Below are 19,718 nucleotides of genomic sequence, written 5' to 3'. Positions count from 1 at the left end.
TGTTAATGTCTATCATCACATGTAGGCGCAAAAAATGTTTTTTCCTTATGATAAGAACTCTTAGGTTCTACTCTCTTAACAACTTTCAAATTACATATTGTTTCTTTTTTTTATTTTTTTTATTTCCGAAAAGAAGGGAGAGAGGGAGATAGAAACATCAATGAAATGATGAGAGAGAATCATTGATCCGCTGCTTCCTGCATGCGCCCCACACTCCCCAACTGGGGACCGAGATCGCAACCCGGGCATGTGCCCTTGACCTGAATTGAACCCGGGACCCTTTAGTCTGCAGGCTGATGCTCTATCCACTGAGCAAAAACAGCTAGTGCTACATATTGTTTCTTAATCATGACTTTTCAAAGTCTCTTTTCTTTTTTTTATGAGACATTAGAAAACTAGACTCAAAAGATAAGTAAATCGCCTAGTGTACATCACTGGAGAGAGAAAGAAAATGACACTGTCCCTGACCTCAAAGGAATCACTCTGCAGTGGGAACAGCGGCAGGACACAGTATATTGTGTGAAAAATAGGTCACAAAGTTTTACGGGAGCGCAAAGGAGAGGTGTCTAATTGAGAGTTAGGTAGCCAGGGTTCCTGGGAGAAATTATATGTAAGCTCAGTCTTAAAAGATAGGCAATACATTAGCAAAGTAAGTGAACTAGGTCATTATTATAAATGGAACAGTAGTGAAAGAGTAGTCAGGTGGAGTACTTTCTAATGTTTTATCTTAAGTGAGGAATATAAGTTTTCCCTGGTCAGTAGGTTGGACAACATTCTAGGTAGCAGCAGTTCGAGCAAAGGCACTCTGGGGTAAAAGACTAACTCATCAGGGAATCACGCGTACTATATAGTTGGGTATTCCCTGGGAGGGGGAAGTGTCGGGAGATGAAGTTTGAAAGATAGAGGCCAGATTCTAGGAGTTTGGACATGCTTGTCTTATCTTACTATGATTTTGTAAATTTAAAAACACAGAAAAAAGAAATAGAATTAAGATATGAAAATTTTTTATCAATTTTGAGGAAAGACAGTATATTTGCTACTATATTTCCAGCTGAAATGTTGTGAAGTATGTTATTCTAGAAAATAACTTATTTAAAATACAAATTTATGCTTAGGTTGAAAATGACAAGTAACATTCACATTTTTTTGTGTGTGTGCTTTTAGCAGCCTGGAAGCTTTTCTAGCTGGTCTGGTAGTTTCCTCATGGATGATAGCACGTCCAATACTCTAAACAGCCTCGAGGAGCACACTAGTGAGATTTATAGTATGGATGAAAATCAGACTATGGCTGCTCAGCAGAATTCACCCACAAAGTTCCTGGCGGTAGAGGCAAATGCTGTGCTGTCCTCTCTACAGACCATCCCAGAATTTGCAGAGACTCTAGAACTTATTGAATCTGTAAGTCTGAAATTGTGAGATTATCAAAAGCTCAATTTCAGTTACATAGTTTCATGTTTAGAAACTCAGTTGAATGGACACTGACCAGTTTTATGTTAAACATTACTTTGTCTGACATGCTTAATTTCGCTCTGATATTTTGCAGTGACTTCTGCAAAAAATATGTAAATCTTTCTCAAGATTGATGTACCTTGTGTAGAATTTTAAAAAATTTAAAATTTAACAATTCTTTGTTATACAAGTTATACAAATATGTTAGAGATAGTTGGGAACCAGAGAAAACTATAAGGAAGAAAATCTTCCATAAACCAAGAGTTAATAACTTAAGGTATTTCCTTTCAGGCTGTGTTCTATACATATAAAACATAGATATTCATATATTTTTAAAGCCAAAGATGCACTTACATATTATGTGTCTATATCCCCCCCCCCTGCATTGTATCATGAGCATGTCCCTGTTTTATGAACTATTTTTTTATTTGAATTTTAATGGTTTCATAGTATTCTATCATATGAATGTAACAAAATTTATTTACCCAATATACTATCATTGAACATTTAGGTGGTGTCCAGTTTTTCAGTATTATGTAAAGCTTTGTGCAAAATTATGATTATGTCTTAGGTTAAATTGCATTTTTGGATTAAAGTGTATGACCATTTTGAAGATGTTCCCTACACAATCCAAAATGATTATGTAGAAATTGATAGTATTTTTCTGATGTGGAATAGAGTGTGAAATTTTATGAATTGTACTCTGATAATGTATGGTAACTTGTTAGTTTTATTTAAAATTTGACATTTTAAATTACCCAGCTACTGAATTAGATGGAATATTATTTTGGGATATTCCAAATTAGAGTCATAGTAAAACTATAATCTGTTCCTCTCAAATGCTTTTGCTTAAAAAAAGATGAACAAGAAAAGAAAGAAAAGCCTATTTCTACTGAGAAAAATGAGTAGCTAATTAACTGGAAATTATCCCAAGTTCAAGATCAGATTTCACTAGGTTACAGCATTAATTCAAAGAGTTTGATTTATTGCAGGATCCTGTAGCGTGGAGTGATGTCACTAGCTTTGATCTTACTGGTGCTACTACTTCTCCTGTCAAGTCCACTCCAGTTAAACTGATGCGTATTCAGCACAATGAAGGCGCCATGGAATGTCAGTTTAACGTCAGCCTTGTACTTGAAGGGAAAAAAAACAATTGCAGTGGTGCAGAAAGTGAGGCGGTTCCTTTAACATCCCCAAATGTGGCCAAGTTTAGTACTCCACCAACCATCCTCAGAAAGAAGAGAAGAACGCGAGTGGGTCAGTCTCCAGGCAGTGAACTTAGTGATGGCACATTCAATGATGGCAGTAATACAGCATTAAAACACACACCGGTGAAAACACTACCATTTTCTCCTTCACAGGTAGTAATGTTTCTGTTTATCTTTTCAAATGTTGATGAGCTAGATTAAATTACATCTTTAATATCCTTGCTAGTGGTTCGTTGCTTTGATATATAAAAAATGGATAATTTACTTAAATGTATGCATGAGCATGCTAAGCTCTGATAAATTGGAAGGTATCTCACAAAGTGCAGTAGTGTCATTAGAGTGTCTTACAATTTTTAGAGCTAAAAGGGATGTTTTAGATGTAGTTCCACATCTTTAATAGGCCTCATCAGGAAATAGACCCAGAAAGGTAAAATGACTTGTCCACATTATCTAATGGCAGAGCTAAGACCGACATCAAGTATTCTGAGTAGCTATTCAACAGATATCAGGTACAGCTATCCATAGACAACTGCTCACTGTAAGAATTTTATGTCAGAAGATTTTCTAAGGATGTCAGTAACTACCTGCTTTTTCCTGTAGTTATGTGCCCCGGCAGGAGATACGTAGAGCAAACTGTATCTCTATTTCTTAATAAACGCTATGTTTTAGGCTATGTGCTAAAACACTTTATATATATGTGTATATATATATGTGTGTGTGTGTGTGTGTGTGTGTGTGTGTGTGTGTATATATATATATATATATATATATATATATATATATATATAACTTATTTATTTATTTATTTTAGTCCTCACCCGAGGATATTTTTTTCTATTGATTTTTAGGGCCAGTAGAAGAGAGAGGGAAAGACAGAGAGAAACATCGATGTGAGAGAAACACATTGATTGGTTGCCTCTTGCACGAGCCCTGCCCAGGCCCTGGGAGGAGCCTACAACCAAGGTACATGCCCTTGACTGGCATCAAACCTGGGACCCTTTGGTCCACAGGCCGAAGCTGTATCCACTGAGACAAATCGGCTAGGGCCTAAGCACTTTTATTATAGCATTTCAGTTAACCCCCTTTCAAAACACCTTAGGAGGCCGGTGGAATGAAATTCGGAAGTTAAGCAAGTTGTTCAGGTTAGTTAGTAAGAGACAGAGCTGGTGTTTGGTGTCCTGAAAGAGATTCAAACATTTTATGGGAGAAAAAGGAAATTTAATGCTCAAATAACCTGGAGGATGCTGAGATATTATTGGAGGTGTTTTGATGTTGGGAAGATGAGGTGAGTCTGGTAGGACACAATCACTATGTTTTTTGAAAATTGTGCCTTCTCCTCCTTCAGGGGGTGTCATTTACATAGATTGCAATGTGAATAGTGTGACCCCCAGCCCAGCCCTCAAAATTACAAAGCTCCTAGAACAGTGGTTCTCAACCTTCCTAATGCCGCAACCTTTTAAATACAGTTCCTCATGTTGTGGTGACCCCCAACCATAAAATTATTTTCGTTGCTACTCATAACTGTAATTTTGTTACTGTTCTGAATCGTAATGTAAATATCTGATATGCAGTATGTATTTTCATTGTTACAAATTGAACATAATTAAAGTATAGTGATTAATCACAAAACAGTATGTAATTATATATGTGTTTTCCGATGGTCTTAGGTGACCCCTGTGAAAGGGTCGTTCGACCTCCAAAGGGGTTGCGACCCACAGGTTGAGAACCGCTATCCTAGAGGAAGGTAAAACGGGGTTGGGCACACTAGTAATTTTTTGGTGGAGTGTAAATTCTAAGGTGGAAAGTGGCTGAGAAGGTGAGACATGATTATAAAGACCTTATATTCAATGGCAAAGTGCTTGAAATTTACCCTATAATTGATGGGCATCGTTGCAGGGTTTTAAGAGGGTTTGACTGCTAATTTTAGGGTTAAGTATTTTGCAAATATTAGGATCCAGAATTGATAGAGCTAAAATTCATCCCGTATGGCAATTTCCACCTATTAGCAACAAAAATAAATTAGTACTTCACAATTGTATGTAAGTTAAGATCCAATGAGTAAAGTGTGTCATTTGGAAAATAGACTGTGTGATACCAGTTTTGGCAGCTTGGAGGTTCTGAGATGTATTGTAAATAGGTAAATTTGCCAGACAGCTGTATTTCTCGTCAGCAAAGCATTATTCTGAATTCAAAGTATTCTCTTTTTTTTTTTTTTTAATATATTTTATTGATTTTTTACAGAGAGGGAGGGAGAGAGATAGAGAGTCAGAAACATCGATGAGAGAGAAACATCGACCAGCTGCCTCCTGCACACCTCCTACTGGGGATATGCCCGCAACCAAGGTACATGCCCTTGACCGGAATTGAACCTGGGACCTTTCAGTCCACAGGCCGACGCTCTATCCACTGAGCCAAACCGGTTTTGGCCAAAGTATTCTCATAGAAAAGGACACTTAAGATCACTTATTAATAAACTAATAAAACTTTTTTTCAGTTACATTGTTGTACAAAACTGTTACATTTAACACAGCAGCTATTTATGGTTTTTATTTTTATTTATTTATTTATTTTTTAAATATATTTTATTGATTTTTTACAGAGAAGAAGGGAGAGGGATAGAGAGTTAGAAACATCGATGAGAGAGAAACATCGATCAGCTGCCTCCTGCACGCCCCCAGTGAGGATGTGCCCGCAACCAAGGTACATGCCCTTGACCGGAATCGAACCTGGGACCCTTGAGTCCGCAGGCCAATGCTCTATCCACTGAGCCAAACCGGTTCGGCTATTTATGGTTTTTAGATTCCTATTTGATAATATCTTGTTTTAAAAGTTTTGTACTGTTTCTTAACTTTTGAATATTTGTTAAACAACTATTTCTTGAATGCCTATTATGTGCTAAACACTGTTCTAATTTCTAGGAAGGCAGTGATGAACAAAACAAAAATTCCTGCCCTCCTGGAGCTTAATTTTCCTGGAGTGGAATGTAAATGTGGTATTATAGGCAATCCTTTTCTAAGAAAAATTGGGAAACAATTTGAAAATTTTATCAGTTTAATAGAATTAAGCAGGGATATTTATGTTCTAGAAATTGACTATAAACGCTCTTCTTTTTTTTAGTTTTTCAACACATGCTCTGGAAATGAACAAGTTAATATAGAGAATCCTTCATTTACATCAACCCCTATTTGTGGGCAGAAAGTTCTTATTACAACTCCTCTTCATAAGGAAGCAACCCCCAAAGATCAAAAGGAAAATGTAGGGTAAGTAGATATTAAATAATTATGTTAGAGAAGATTAGAAGATTAGAGTTCAAGAATAGATTAACTTTTTATCCATTTATGCACATATCATAATCCCTATCCATATGGGACTTAGAGTTGAAAAAAAAAATCATCACCTTACATTTATTCTTAGGAGACTAAAAACCAGCTAAATGCAGTGTAAAACTTTGAATTTTTTTTCTACATTAGTTCTCTTTTCTATTTAAGATAATTGATTGGAATAAGAATTAGTTTAAGCAGGCATACTTTACAATTGTCCTGTAATCTATAATAATAAAAGCATAATATGCTAATTAGACTGGACAGCTGGACATCCTTCCGGATGAAGCCATGGCACCAGGGGTTGAGGCAGAGGCGGTTAGGGGTGACCAGGCAGGCAGGTGAACAGTTAGGGGCGATCAGGCAGGCAGAATGGTTAGGGGCGATCAGGCAGGCAGGCAGAGGTGGTTAGGGGTGATCAGGCAGACAGGCAAGCAGTTAGGGATGATGAGGCAGGCAGGCGAGTGGTTAGGGGTGATCAGGCAGGCAGGCAGAGTGGTTAGGGCTGATCAGGCAGACAGGTGAGTGGTTAGGAGCCAGCGGTCCTGGATTGCGAGAGGGTGCAGGCCGGGCTGAGGGACCCCCTTCCCCTGCACGAATTTCGTGCACCAAGCCTCTAGTGTTTAAATAAAGCATGTGTATATGCAAGATAAATTTAGTGTGTGCTTTTTATCATGACTTTGCCTTCCTTAATTCCTTTGAAGACAAATTTTGATTGTAATACAAATATCTAAATGATTGGATAGGTTTAGAACACCTACGATTAGAAGATCTATATTGGGTACCACACCAAGAACTCCTACTCCTTTTAAGAATGCGCTAGCTGCTCAGGAGAAAAAATATGGACCGCTAAAAATTGTGGTATGTATACTCTTTTTAAAGAATTTTCCTAATTTTAATAAAAACAAAGTTTTATTTTTGTCCTTGCTTTTTAACATTTTTTAAAAATGCTGTTCACTGAAGCTGATAAAAATTTTATCTCTTGACTTACAAGTTTGACTTTGTGTTAATCTCTCTTTTTTGACTTGTAAATAAACCTTTGCTTGGCTATTGTGAATTTTTACTTAATGCTATATCATCGAGAGAGCAAACCAAGTGTCAGCAGAGCTCTTTTCTGAACACTAAAACCAAGCTTTTCGTAGTTTCAGTAGTAGTTACCTGTAGTAGAATGAAATAATTTTAATATTTTAATATACATAAGCACTTTCCTAATAATATTTTTAAAACTGATCGATCAGGATATCTCTTTAAGGCTCAGTTTTCTCTTCTGTTCAATGGAGTTGAAAAAACATACTCCAGAAGGTTATTGGGAAGATAAAAGAGATAATAGAAATAAAACTGGTGGCCCTAAGTTTTAAGTAATATGTGCTTAATTAGTTGCTTCTATTAAAATAATTTTAATAATAGTGTTAGCAACAGTAGTTCATGAATAGAGATGGGAAGTGTGATGTGTGCTTTCACATATATATGTGAAAAAGTGCCACACTTCATTCAATGCTTGCAAGGTACAATATTGTTTTTGCCATAAAACTGGTTAGTTGATTAATTTATTCAACTTATGTATCAAAAGGGACTGGGAGAAAATTAAGCCACTAATGAAAAAATATAAAAGCTGGGTTTTTATATGAGAGAAAAAGGAATTGGTATAAAAGACTTTTTAAAAACCCTTTAAAAAACAATTTAGTCGCAGCCACTTGCCTTCTTGGAAGAAGATATTCGGGAAGTTCTAAAAGAAGAAACTGGAACGGACATATTCCTCAAAGAGGAAGATGAACCTGTTTACAAAAGCTGCAAACAAGAGGTAATCTTTTGGTATCATTGTTAATAAAAGCCTTATCATAGCCAAGTGACTTTGCCATAAGTTTTTGTTGTAAATTATTCATTCTAGCATACTGCTTCTGTGAAGAAAGTCAGAAAATCACTAGTTTTGGATAATTGGGAAAAAGAAGAACCAGGTCCTCAACTATTGACTGAAGACATTCCAGACACACAGGTTTGTAAAGATTTTTAAAAAAATAATGGTTGCTGTAAGTCCTAGTGCTTCTTGTTTCTTACTCATTGTGGTCTGTTCATTAGAGAGTCATACAAAGTTTCCTTTAGTGTTATTCTGCTTAATTCAGAAAGAAGCATGTAACTTTAGAGAATATTTCTTTTTACTTCCTTGCTTTTTATATGTTTTTGTTTTGAGAGGAGTTGGGTCTCTTTGATGTATGATATCAAAAAGTGGTAGTTCTTAAAACTTTAAATTTCAGTATTTATCTTTGGTTTATTTCTGAAATATTTAATTTTACTACATTACTAGAAATTTTATCAGAGCCAAAAGCTTTCTTAGAGGAAAATTAACAAGGCTTCCACTACCCTTCCTCAGTAGTCCCTCTATTTGTCACTGTTTTTGAATTAGTTATTTTATTTTCCTCTTTTTTCTCTCTTAGTCAGAAAATATTTTTACAACATCTTTATTAATGATACCATTATTGGAAATACATGACAATAGGTGCAACTTGACTCCTGAAAAACAAGATATAAATTTAACCAACAAAACATATACACTTAATAAAAAGAAACCAAACCCTAACACTTCCAAAGTTGTCACATTGGAAAAGAATCTTCAGGTATGAATTTATAAATTTCTTTTAATGATTTTTGTTGTTGTTTATTCAGTTATCACTTTGGACTTACTGATCACAAATTATGCTTTTTCTTTTTAAATTTGACAGTGATTATAACAGTAACTAAACATTCATTATTATTTTGTCACTCAAACTAAACGGGTTTTTGAGGGACTCCTTTAACGGGCCACATATAAACTAAACAATTGGAATTGTAGTGAGAGACTTGTCTGGTGATTTCCTAATCACTATTTCATTTTTTCCTTCATTTCCTTCCTCCTTTCCTTCCTTCCTTTCTCCCTCCCTCCCTCCCTCCCTCCACCTCCTCTTTCCCTCCCTTTCTCTCTCCCTTCCTCCCTCTCTCCTTTCCTTCCACATTGGTTAATAAAATTATATAGGTTTCAGGTGTACAATTCTATACTGCATCTTCTGTATTATATTGTATTGTGTGTTTACCACCCCAAGTCAAGTCTCCTTTCATCACTATTTATACCCCTTTTACCCTCTTCTACTTCTATCCACTCCCTTTCCCTTTGGTGATCACCATAATGTTGTTGGTGTCTACGAGGTATGTGTGTGTGTTTTTTTTGTTGTTGTTTTTTTTTTTACTTAATCCCTTCCCCTTTTCACCCAGCCCTGCAACCCCCCCTCCTGTCTGTCCTCTGTGTCTATGAGTTTGCTTCTATTTTGTTTGTTAGTTTACTTTGTTCATTAGATTTCAACTGTGAGTGAAATCATATGGTACTTGTCTTTCTCTGACTGGCTTATTTCACTTAGCATAATACTCTTCAGGTCCATCCATGCAGTTGCAAAAGGTAAGATATCCTTCTTTACCGCTGTACTACTGTATTCCATTGTGTAAATGTGCCACAGCTTTTTTATCCACTCGTCTACTGATGGACACTTGTGCTGCTTCCAAATCTTGGTCATTGTAAATAATGCTGGAATGAACATAGGGGTGTGTATTATTTCATTTTTAAACTAAAGATATCTAAATTCACTTCTGGCACCTCTTTCCTATAACACATAAATATAGCCCCAATTGCTACTTGAAAGGTAAGTGGTTGGAATCAGTTGCAGTTTGATTTTGTTCAATGGTTTCCAGTGAACTTTTTGGCTCAAAAGTTGTAAAACCATCTTTTTCCTGTTGCTATGCAGCCATTATGTAATTGCAAATGGCTGGAATTTTTTACTATGTTATCTGAAGAATTCAAACCAGAGAATTTGAGAGTTCATTGAGGAGGAAGTTTTCTTTATACCACAATGACTGCAGCACCAGCATCCCTGACATTTAAGCATTCCTTGAAAACATCTTTGGCAATCAAGTATAGCCACCTCATCTCTGTCTTGAGCCACTGCTTTTCAAAGGGACTTGCAGCATATTCTCTTAATTGATTTAAGATAATTTGATTTCCAACTGTTTAATACAAAGCTTTTCAGAAAAATTTATTACACAGCAGGTCATACCTATAAAGTAATAATCTTTATAATAAGGGCAGAAAACACAAGAAACAAACATAAACTTGACTTTGTGCTATGACTGTATTTCTTATTTTGCAAGACATAAAGCTTTTAAACTGCCTCCACTGGCGTGTAAACAATATAGATAGCCAAAGAGTGACCAAAAATATTTCAGTATGTATTTTTAAAGCATAACATTATTTAAAAAGAATCACAATGCCATTATCCAAATATTTTTTATAACTACTTATCAAATATCCAATCAATTAAAATAATTACCTTTTAAACGTGTAATTGTGAAGTAGTATGGATAATTGTTTTAGTAATGTTAACATTACTATTAATATTTCCTCTCTAGTCAAACTGTGAATGGGAAACAGTGGTTTATGGGAAGACAGAAGACCAACTCATTATGACTGAACAAGCAAGAAGATATTTGAGCACTTACACAGCCACCAGCAGCACTTCAAGAGCTCTCATACTGTAATTGTTATTAAAGCTGATGAAATGCCCCACTCCCTTAGTATAGCCTATACTAAATTAGGTTACAATGAAATTTGTGTCAATTAATTGTTTTTAAGGTTTTAATACAGCCCTAAAACGGTTTGCATCTTTTTTCATAATAAGCAGGCAGAAAGCTAAGCCGCTTAAGGGGTAGGCAGTTTTGTAATTTATCTTTTAAGAGATGAGATTTTTAAAAATTGTTTTTAAAGAGCAAGATGGGAAAATCATATTAGACTGTTTATGGATATTCTAAAAGTAAATTCTCACATATTTTCTTCAGAAGATATATGTTGCTACTCTCTTAATGCTGCAGTTTTGTTACAGAGTATGTGTAATTTCTGAAATTAGTCTATGTATGGGAAGCACACATGGTTTTATGAAGTACTTTTGCCAAAGTGCTGATTTACTTAGCCTACCATTTACAAAGAAACACAATGGAAAGGAAGTTGAAGGATAGAACGTTGCACTACTAAATTTTGGTATTTTTCAAAAACAATAAAATTAACTACAGTGTTAAATGTATTTATTTGAGCATAGTACTGAAAACAAAATGCATAGAAAAAGGGTTTTTTCTTTTGTAAAGAGTCAGTATTTTCTTCATAAGTCTCAGAAGATCTGAGAGTTTGTTGAATGTATTGTACAGTATATCGGAGCAGGAAAACTTTGTAAATTGGAAAGAAGTCTGTTTTTATAATTTATTTTCATTTTTAAAGCTTAAATGTAGATATTTATACCTATACAGGGTGTCTAGAAGCTAGTGTTGTTTCCTGTTGTTAAAGCTTACATAAGAACAATTTTGACTTTTAAGTATGAAACAGTAGTAAGTTATAGCTGCAAAGAATACAATATCTATACTGTATGTCACATCTACCTAAGTATTGCACTATGCCCTTTAAATCATGTTGGTTACAAAGTAGTTCTAAAAATGTACTAAATAATAATTTAATATTTTCTTTTTAAATTATACAGGGAGGGTTCATATAAATTAATCTGGTAATTTGTATATGTGTTTGAAATTTTTGCATTTTGTTTAAAAAATAATATGGTACTTTGGTCCCTAAAAACAGTTTGCACTTAGAAGTTTGTTATATTTACTCTATGTTTCAGAAATAGAGAACATTATCTTTTATTTATAAAAATATTTTGTCCTTTTAAAAAATGTTTTGTGTTTCTCTACAGGTTACAACAGTTGCTTCAGTTGCCTGTTTTAGGTGTTTGCACTTATTTTATTTCTTCTTGAAAGAATGTCTTTATTTGCTTTTGTGTAGAGATTTTATGTAATATTTTTGAGGCATATAATAGTGTGCTGTCAACTTAAACACTGACAGGTAAATAGAATTGTACACTGTAGTTTTAATTTTTATTTATAATTGACACACTCTCTCCCTCTCCACCCCTGAAGTATGCTGCTATGAGAGAAGGAAAGAGCGACCACCACTTGCACTGTTTGAAAAGAAAAAAAGCAAATGATGGCAGGTTCTCAAGTTAACTTAATGGAATCAACCATTACCAGGCAGATTCTTGCAAATACCAAAATACTATGCCTTAAGACAAAAACAGCTTAAGATTTTCTGAGGTCTCTGTTAATAGAAATGGAAATACTAAGTATTTTAATGCCTAGCTCTTGAACAATAGACCTAATAGGGTTTAAGCTATTTAAACCCACTAGCTCATTGTTGCATATCAGATGTAGTGAGAAGTGAAGAAAATGTCTAGTACTAAGATTATGCCTTGTTGATAACAAATAGATGGACCAATTGGAATCTTCTTAGCATGTTTGTTAAGTATGTTGATTGCTTCCTAATTAGTGAACTTCTCACAGAAATTTCACTTTGTAAAACCAATGATTGTAGCAAAATCATACTGGATCATTTCAATTTTAGTTGCCTTGAACTAATAGCACATAATGGTTCATTTTTTTGTTTTCTGTTTTTTATTTTTATTTTTTAATTTATGTAGCCCTTAGATGTACATAGTATCCAATCACCAAAGTATAATATCTTTGGAGAGCTATATTTTTTAAAGCATAATTTTTCTTGAGCATTAAATTATTCCAAAGGTAGTATATTGTAAAGAAGCCTGGGATTATTGGATATAGTACTACTTGGGTTGGTATTGGTTGAATCCTTTAGTTAACTGCTTTGTTGCTTTTTGCAAGAACTTTTAATATCTTAAGCATGTCAGGCATCTTAAGTCACCTTTATACTGTTGTGTTCATTTGAATTTCTTTCAGTATGTTATAAAAATGCCAGACATACATGTAGCAGCCATACTTGCATGGAAACTGGTACACATATATAATACTGTATTTCGTTGTAAGGTTTTCATATTAATACAGCAATTATCCTGACTAAATTGAGTTTCTTGATGTATTGGAAAACTTTCCATTGCGAGAGAATCTCGCTTAGTGTTGACTATTAATTAACATTAGAAATAAAGCATCTGTGTACAAGTTGACTTGGCATTGCTCATTTCACTTTGGTTTTGTGTGTTATGCTATTCATCAAACCTTAAGGACTCACCCCAACATTCTGTGCTTAGAGCTCTTTTCTCCTTTAGGACTCCCTTTATGGGTGATTTTATCTATTAACACAACTCTTGAGCCTCTTTCTGAGCCTTATGTTAAACTGTCTTTAAATAGTTCCACATGACTCTCTGTCAGCACCTTAAATGCATCATGTCCTCTTTTTCTCAACTTGAACCTGCCCTGCCTTTGTTCTGCCCCTTAATCATGTGGCCTTCCATTCGATCATCCAATGAGAAGTCTCCTGTCCTTCCCTCACCCCTCACATTGAAATCTGTTGTAAATTCTCAGCCTGCATAAGACCACTGATCTAGTTCCATTCCTTAATCTCTAATTGGATTATTTCACTTAATCGCTCTGCTCTCCATTCTACAGACACATAAAGAAACCGTTCAGTGACATCTGGGTGTCACCTGGGCATCACCTGGGCAAGGTCAACTGGTCCCCCAGTCAGGTCTATGGATTATTACATTGCCTGGGTGAATTAATCCAGATTTTACCTTTAGCCTTTTAGGCTCAGAAATTTGATGGATTCACCCGCCAGAAATGAGTTTACCTCTCAGTAGACTACTTGTATTAAGTGTGAGACTGACACATGAAACCAGTGTGTAATGTAACTGCTGAGGACAAGGCAGATCTCTTCTTATATTCAGCATAAAAAACACATTTAGAAGCCGAAACCGATTTGGCTCAGTGGATAGAGCGTTGGCCTGCGGACTGAAAGGTCCCAGGTTCGATTCCGGTCAAGGGCATGTACCTGGGTTGCGGGCACATCCCCAGTGGGAGATGTGCAGGAGGCAGCTGATCGATGTTTCTCGCTCATCGATGTTTCTAACTATCTCTCTCCCTTCCTCTCTGTAAAAAATCAATAAAATATATTTTAAAAAAACAAAAAACAAAAAAAAACACATTTAGAAAGCAGATGTCACATTTCTCGTATTCAGAGACCTTCATAGTTGTCTGATGCCTAAGTAATTCTTCACTTTCTAATGTGGACTGGTGACTTGGGTCTTCCAAGAACATTTATGCGCATGCTCCTGTCTCCATGCCTGTGTGTGCAATGTTCTTTCTGCATCACTGCGTTTGTCTCCTTAGCCTGTTAACATCTTACTCAACTTTCAGGGCACAGATCTGTGAATCGTTTCCTCATTATCTTAGTGCTTCCATAAAACTCCCACTAGACTTTGGTTTGAAAAGTAGGGATTGCTATCTATAGCTCCTGTGTCTAAGCAGGGTACTTAGAAAATCTCAGTAAGTATTAAATTGAAGAATTTTTAAAAATTAGTCATGACGTGGAGAATATTAACCATACTTATTTTATGCAACAGATTATAAATAGCTTTGGTTTATTATCTGCATGACACTGGTTTTGCTTTATAGTCAGTAAACTGTTTTCTTAAAAATCTTTTAGCTCATTTTATAATCATGTAATTTCCTGCTCGATTTATCCAATTATAGAGTGATAGGATTGCCAGCCAATCAGAATTTTAACTGTAATATAACACAGATGGTAGTTTTTGAAGAAGCACTTCACTCTGTGAGAAGTGAAAATTTATTTTTAAGTAAGTAGTGGAGGGGAAAATGAACCAAGTGAAATTGCATCCTAACATTACACTTTCCCCCTTTCTTGTTTTTTTAAAAAAAGAAACAGTCAAGAATATGTGAACTATATCATACACCAAGATGAAATGTACCAGGAAAAAAATTATTTATGGCTGACCTGTTGGGAAGAGAGTGTTTTTGAAAACTTTGTATCTTGGCATTAATACATTAAAAGCTGTTGAATTTGAGCAAACTCAGTATTGAAAGCAGTGTAGTACACTGTCCTTATTCCTGAAGGTCTCAGACCTGGGTGCTTATTCTAGTTCCAAGTATAGAATGCGCTAGATTGGATTTTCCTGGCCAGCACAGGGTAAGAGGGAGGGAGATTGACTTTATTTTGATTTTACTACTGTCATTTTGCCAATCCAGAGCTCAAAAGATTGGGCCAAATTCTGACATAATTTCCTAAGCCCCAAGACAATTAGCACTTATTGATTCTTTGAACTAGCAACCAATACTTAACTGAGTGCTTACAGTACCTGGTGCTAGGTCCTGGGGATACTGTGATAAATGGGACATGACCCTTCCCTTAAGGAAGCCGATGTTCTAGAAGGGGAGATGAATAAGTGTGTAATAGAAATTGCATATCTTCTCCTTTGGCCGCAAGTGAGATCAATAGCCAAGCTTAATATTTTATTTGTGGATACTCATTTGAGAATAAGAAAATGGTTTGGATAGTATGGATTCCCCATCCCCCCTATACTATAAGGAATTGTTGGGTTAGCACAACTCAGGGGTCTTGCACCACCCAGAAGTTCACAGACTAACATAGGACAACATAGCAGCTGAAGCCATGTACCAGTCACGTACATTATTTCATTTAATCCTTTCAACAACTGTATTAGGTAAACCTTATTATAATCCACTCTTATGGATGAAAACAGGCTTAGGTTAAGAGCCTTGTCTAAAATCACACAGTGCTTTGTTGAGCTCGCATTCAATCCATTGAGATTTGGGTTGAGTCTTAAATTTAAAATTAAGCATAATGCACAAAAGAGTATATAGTGTATGTTTCCATATCTATGGAAGTACAAACAGGCTAAACTAATTTATGGTATTTGAAGTTAGGATAGTGGTTGCCCTGGGTGGGAGGGTTGCTGAGAAGAGCCTTGGGGTGGGGGTAGGGGGGGTTCATTTATTTATCTAATAAATATGCATCCATGTGTGTGTATGTGGGAAGCATTCTCCCTAGACATAGGGTTGGGCACACTCTCCTTATTAGAAATCACCACTTACTGAGCTATACTGATGCCCCCCCCCCACTTTCCCCCAAAAAAAGTAGAAGAAAAAAATCAGTTTAGCTTTGGAAAGAGCAACAGTAGGGATTAGTACAAATTTTCATACTTTTGGACTGGGATATAAAGAGGTGGATCAGATACCTTAAGAGAGGTAGTATAGTGAAATTTACCATAGAATCAACATTGATAAATCAAAGTAGATATACTTTTTGCCACTTTTATAAATTTATTTTAAACTGAGGTTAACCTATCTCTTATAGAATGCACAATGACCAGGCATTTACTTTTAGTATTTAAGGAAATTTGCTTATAAGTATTCAATTATCTCTAAGTATTTTGCACATATATCCTTTTTTTTAAATATACTTTATTGATTTTTTTACAGAGAGGAAGGGAGAGGGATAGAGAATAAGAAACATCAATGAGAGAGAAACATCGATCAGCTGCCTCCTGCACACCCGCCACTGGGGATGTGCCCGCAACCAAGGTACATGTCCTTGACCGGAATCGAACCTGGGACTCTTCAGTCCGGAGGCTGACGCTCTATCCACTGAGCCAAACCGGTCAGGGCTATCCTTTTTTTAATATAAAAGAGAATGCTATAGTTTTAATAAGAGAAATCTTGGCAAATAATAGCTATGCCTCATCACCCACTCTTTAAAATTAGTTCATTAGTTTCTTGTTTCTTCTCTGCAGCACTCAGAGGTTGTAAATGGCCCATTTTCTGGCCCCTTAGCCCCAGACCTGCTTTTTTAAAAAAAATAAAAATCTTTTTTATTGTTGATAGTTATGTTTTTGAGATTGTGCCAAGCCTCCTTTTCAGGTTCATCTCTCCTCCCCACCTGGTAGCTCTCCCTTCTGTTCCTCTTCCATTACTACAGTAGGTGAGGTAACTGAGCTGAAGCTGGAGTAGTTGTAACTGCGGAAACATTGCTTTCACAGAGGCAGGACTAAAGCTGAGGTTAATTGACTAAAATGAAATGAGACACGTGGCATCTCTTGCCTGTAGGGGCATTAGCATCTTTCCTCACGTCGTGTATTACTTTACAGGGACCTAATTAGTCCTTGGTTGTGAGAGCCCGTAGAATATCAGGTAAAATGCAGCCACATGAAAATGGCCCTCGGAGGGGGAATAAATGACTTAGGGGCAACTTTCTGGAGGCACCTTCAGACTTTTCATAACATTTTGGAGAAATCACTGCAGACAAAGGTATTTTTTGTTGGTAGGAAGCAGTAACAGGAAATAGGTAATTGAAACTTTTGTGGGTTACTTACAAAATAAAAAGGCTTGTGGTGGAGTCCCAGTAGGATGAAAGAAAGCATATATATGTGCTGCTGAACCTGGATTCCCCTGTAGTGATTTGTAAAAACCAAATCACTGATGGATATAGGCCACCAGAGGGGCCAGCCCTGAGCAGTGTGCGCCTTCAATGGGGCGTGAAACAAACACATCTCCAGGCTTTTGTCCCATAAGCAGACCAGCTTGGGCAGGAAATTCATCTGAGACTGCTGTGAATTAGAAACTACAAAGTTATGAATGGCCCGTCTGCTCACAGGCCAGAGCCGTTGAATCTCTTAGTCCCCTAACCTCTTTCTAACTGCATCAGCGCGTCCAAAAAAAAAAAAAAAAAAAAAAAAAAAAAGAAAGATTTTACTAGGCACTGTTTTCAGGAGAAATAATTAAGGGAAGGCCCAGATAAAGTGTAGCTTTACTCGCTTCCTATTTTAGCTATACATTGCTAGAGAAGGGTTTGTAAAAACAAACAAAATCTACTAGTCTAAAAATCCATAAAAAATGGCGTAAGAGACTGTGCCCTCGGCGGTCCTGGATCTGTCTCTTGCTTCAACAGTGTTTGGACAGAACAAACCCCAGGACACCCCCTTCTTCCAGCCTCCGGCCACTTTCCATCGTCTTATCTAGTCCCCACCTTCAGAAACACCTCTGAGACCAGCCAACACGCTGTTGTTGTTTTTTCTACCTTAATTCCTTATTGCCAAACAACCACCAACCATGAGCTCCCAAATTTGTCAGCATTATTCCAACGAGGTGGAGGCGGCCATCAACCGCCTGGACAGCCTGCATCTGCGGGCCTCCCGCACCTACCTCTCGCTCTGCTTCTATTTCCACTGCAAAGATGTGGCTCTCGAGGGCGTGGGCCACTTCTTCCTCGAGTTGACAAGAAGCTCGAGTGCTCCGAGCATCTCTCAAAGATGAAAACCAATGTGGTGGCCACATTCTCTTCCAGGAAGTCTCCCCGAGATAAGTGGGCAAAACTCAGGACGCCATGGAAGCAGCCCCGGCCTTGGAGAGGAACCTGAACCAGGTCCTTTTGGAGCTGCAGGCCCTAGAGGTTCTGCCCGAGCACAAGCTCGTCTCTGTGAGTTCCTGGAGAACCACTTCTAGGGTGAGCAGGTGAAACTCATCAAGAAAATGGGCTACACCTCACTCACCTCTGCAGGCTGGTGGGCCCCCAGGCTGGGCTGGGCAAGTAGCTCTTCCAAAGGCTCACCCTCAAGCACGACTAGGAGCCCTTGGAGCCCAGAGGCCTTTGAGGGGCTCCTCTGCATGCCCTGGTGTCTGGCTTTTGCCTGAGCCTCTCCCCCAAAACTACTAGCCATTCTTTTAACCACCCTGAAGCCCTCTCCCATGCATTGGACCAAATGGAAAGAATAAAGCTTTTTTCAGGGAAAAAAAAAAAAAAGACAAGAAAGGAAAACATAGATTGTTTAAAAATTATAATCTAACCGAAAGGGAATTAGTTTCTACAAGGAACTGGAGCAATGCAGTGCATTGGTGTTAGGGAATAATAACCAGCCTGTGTGGTGCCTACTGGGTTCCAACTTTGGTTTCTTCATTATTTCATTTGGTGCTCACAGCAGCCTCCTGAGGTAGCCATTACGACTCCATTCTATAGATGAGCAAACTAATGACCAGAGAAGTTATGCCACCTGCTCAACATCTACTGGCAGAGGTGTATTTAATATAAAGCAAATGAAGCTAAAACTTCAGGGCCCCCCTTTGCAGGGCTCCTCTGAGTTCAAGAATCACGTGGTATGGGGGGTGGGGCAACCAGATTGCAATCAGGAAGCATTTCTGGTAAATCACCTAAAGACATCTCAGAAGCAAAGATCAAAATCTACAAAATCTACAATTCTGGCCAAGTGTGTTATTTCCTTTTTTCATTCCACAGAAATATTCATTCTGCTCTCAATTTTGTAAAGAAGGGCCACCCAAATTGTAAAAGCTTTGGGCCCCAAAAGACCTACAACTGCGTTTGTAGGTAGGTGGTAAGTGGAAGAGCTGTGTTTTGAACTTGGGTCTTCTGGTTCCAAGACCTGTTCTACATTCAGACTATGTTGAAACACAGAAAAGTCTAAATAGAACATAGGTGAAAAAAATACAAGCCAGGGATAAGGAACTATAGTTGTAATAATATAAAACTTGTGCCTCTGACAAAAGAATGACAAGAAACACTTTCAAGCTGACAATGGTGATGTTAGAATTTGTGGATTATGAGTTTTTTCCTAAAGTTTCTGAAATGTTAAGTTACTTTAGTAGTACAAGTCAAAACTGGAAATGCAGAAGAATTCGTTACATTTGACATTTTTACGGGTTTAACAAATTACAATATTAGTTGTTCAAGTTTTGAGTATTTGTAAAGCAAGGTCAAATTGCCAACAATTGAACTTATGAATTCAACTAAATTCCAGCAACTAGTGAATTTTTTCTCAAAGCATTGATTGCTGATTTATGTTACCTTGGTGGAAGAACTGACATTGAATTTTATTTCCAAACGCCACTA

The 19,718-nt window shown here is 36.8% G+C and overlaps 1 protein-coding gene across 9 annotated transcripts in view; it reads left to right on the top strand.

Moving 5' to 3' along the window:
• MYBL1 (MYB proto-oncogene like 1) overlaps positions 1-13,008 on the top strand; it is a 33,563-nt gene extending 20,555 nt beyond the window's left edge. For 3 of the 9 annotated variants that reach the window (XM_036338410.1, XM_036338407.1, XM_036338409.1), the window contains 8 exons: positions 1,165-1,398; positions 2,442-2,810; positions 5,775-5,917; positions 6,724-6,838; positions 7,662-7,778; positions 7,866-7,970; positions 8,410-8,589; positions 10,406-13,008. In XM_036338410.1, coding sequence (XP_036194303.1) covers positions 1,165-1,398; positions 2,442-2,810; positions 5,775-5,917; positions 6,724-6,838; positions 7,662-7,778; positions 7,866-7,970; positions 8,410-8,589; positions 10,406-10,534 — 1,392 coding nt within the window. In that variant the 3' untranslated portion in view covers positions 10,535-13,008. The remainder of the gene's footprint in view (positions 1-1,164; positions 1,399-2,441; positions 2,811-5,774; positions 5,918-6,723; positions 6,839-7,661; positions 7,779-7,865; positions 7,971-8,409; positions 8,590-10,405) is intronic. The other 6 variants (XM_036338411.1, XM_036338412.1, XR_004972513.1 and 3 more) reach the window with 5 other exon arrangements.
• Positions 13,009-19,718: the final 6,710 nt, after the last annotated feature.

Source organism: Myotis myotis, unplaced genomic scaffold (genome assembly GCF_014108235.1).
Source record: "Myotis myotis isolate mMyoMyo1 unplaced genomic scaffold, mMyoMyo1.p scaffold_m19_p_16, whole genome shotgun sequence".
NCBI classification, from domain to species: Eukaryota; Metazoa; Chordata; class Mammalia; order Chiroptera; family Vespertilionidae; genus Myotis; species Myotis myotis.
Note: the sequence above shows the minus strand (reverse complement) of the source record. Positions and strands in the feature narration are given on the sequence as shown.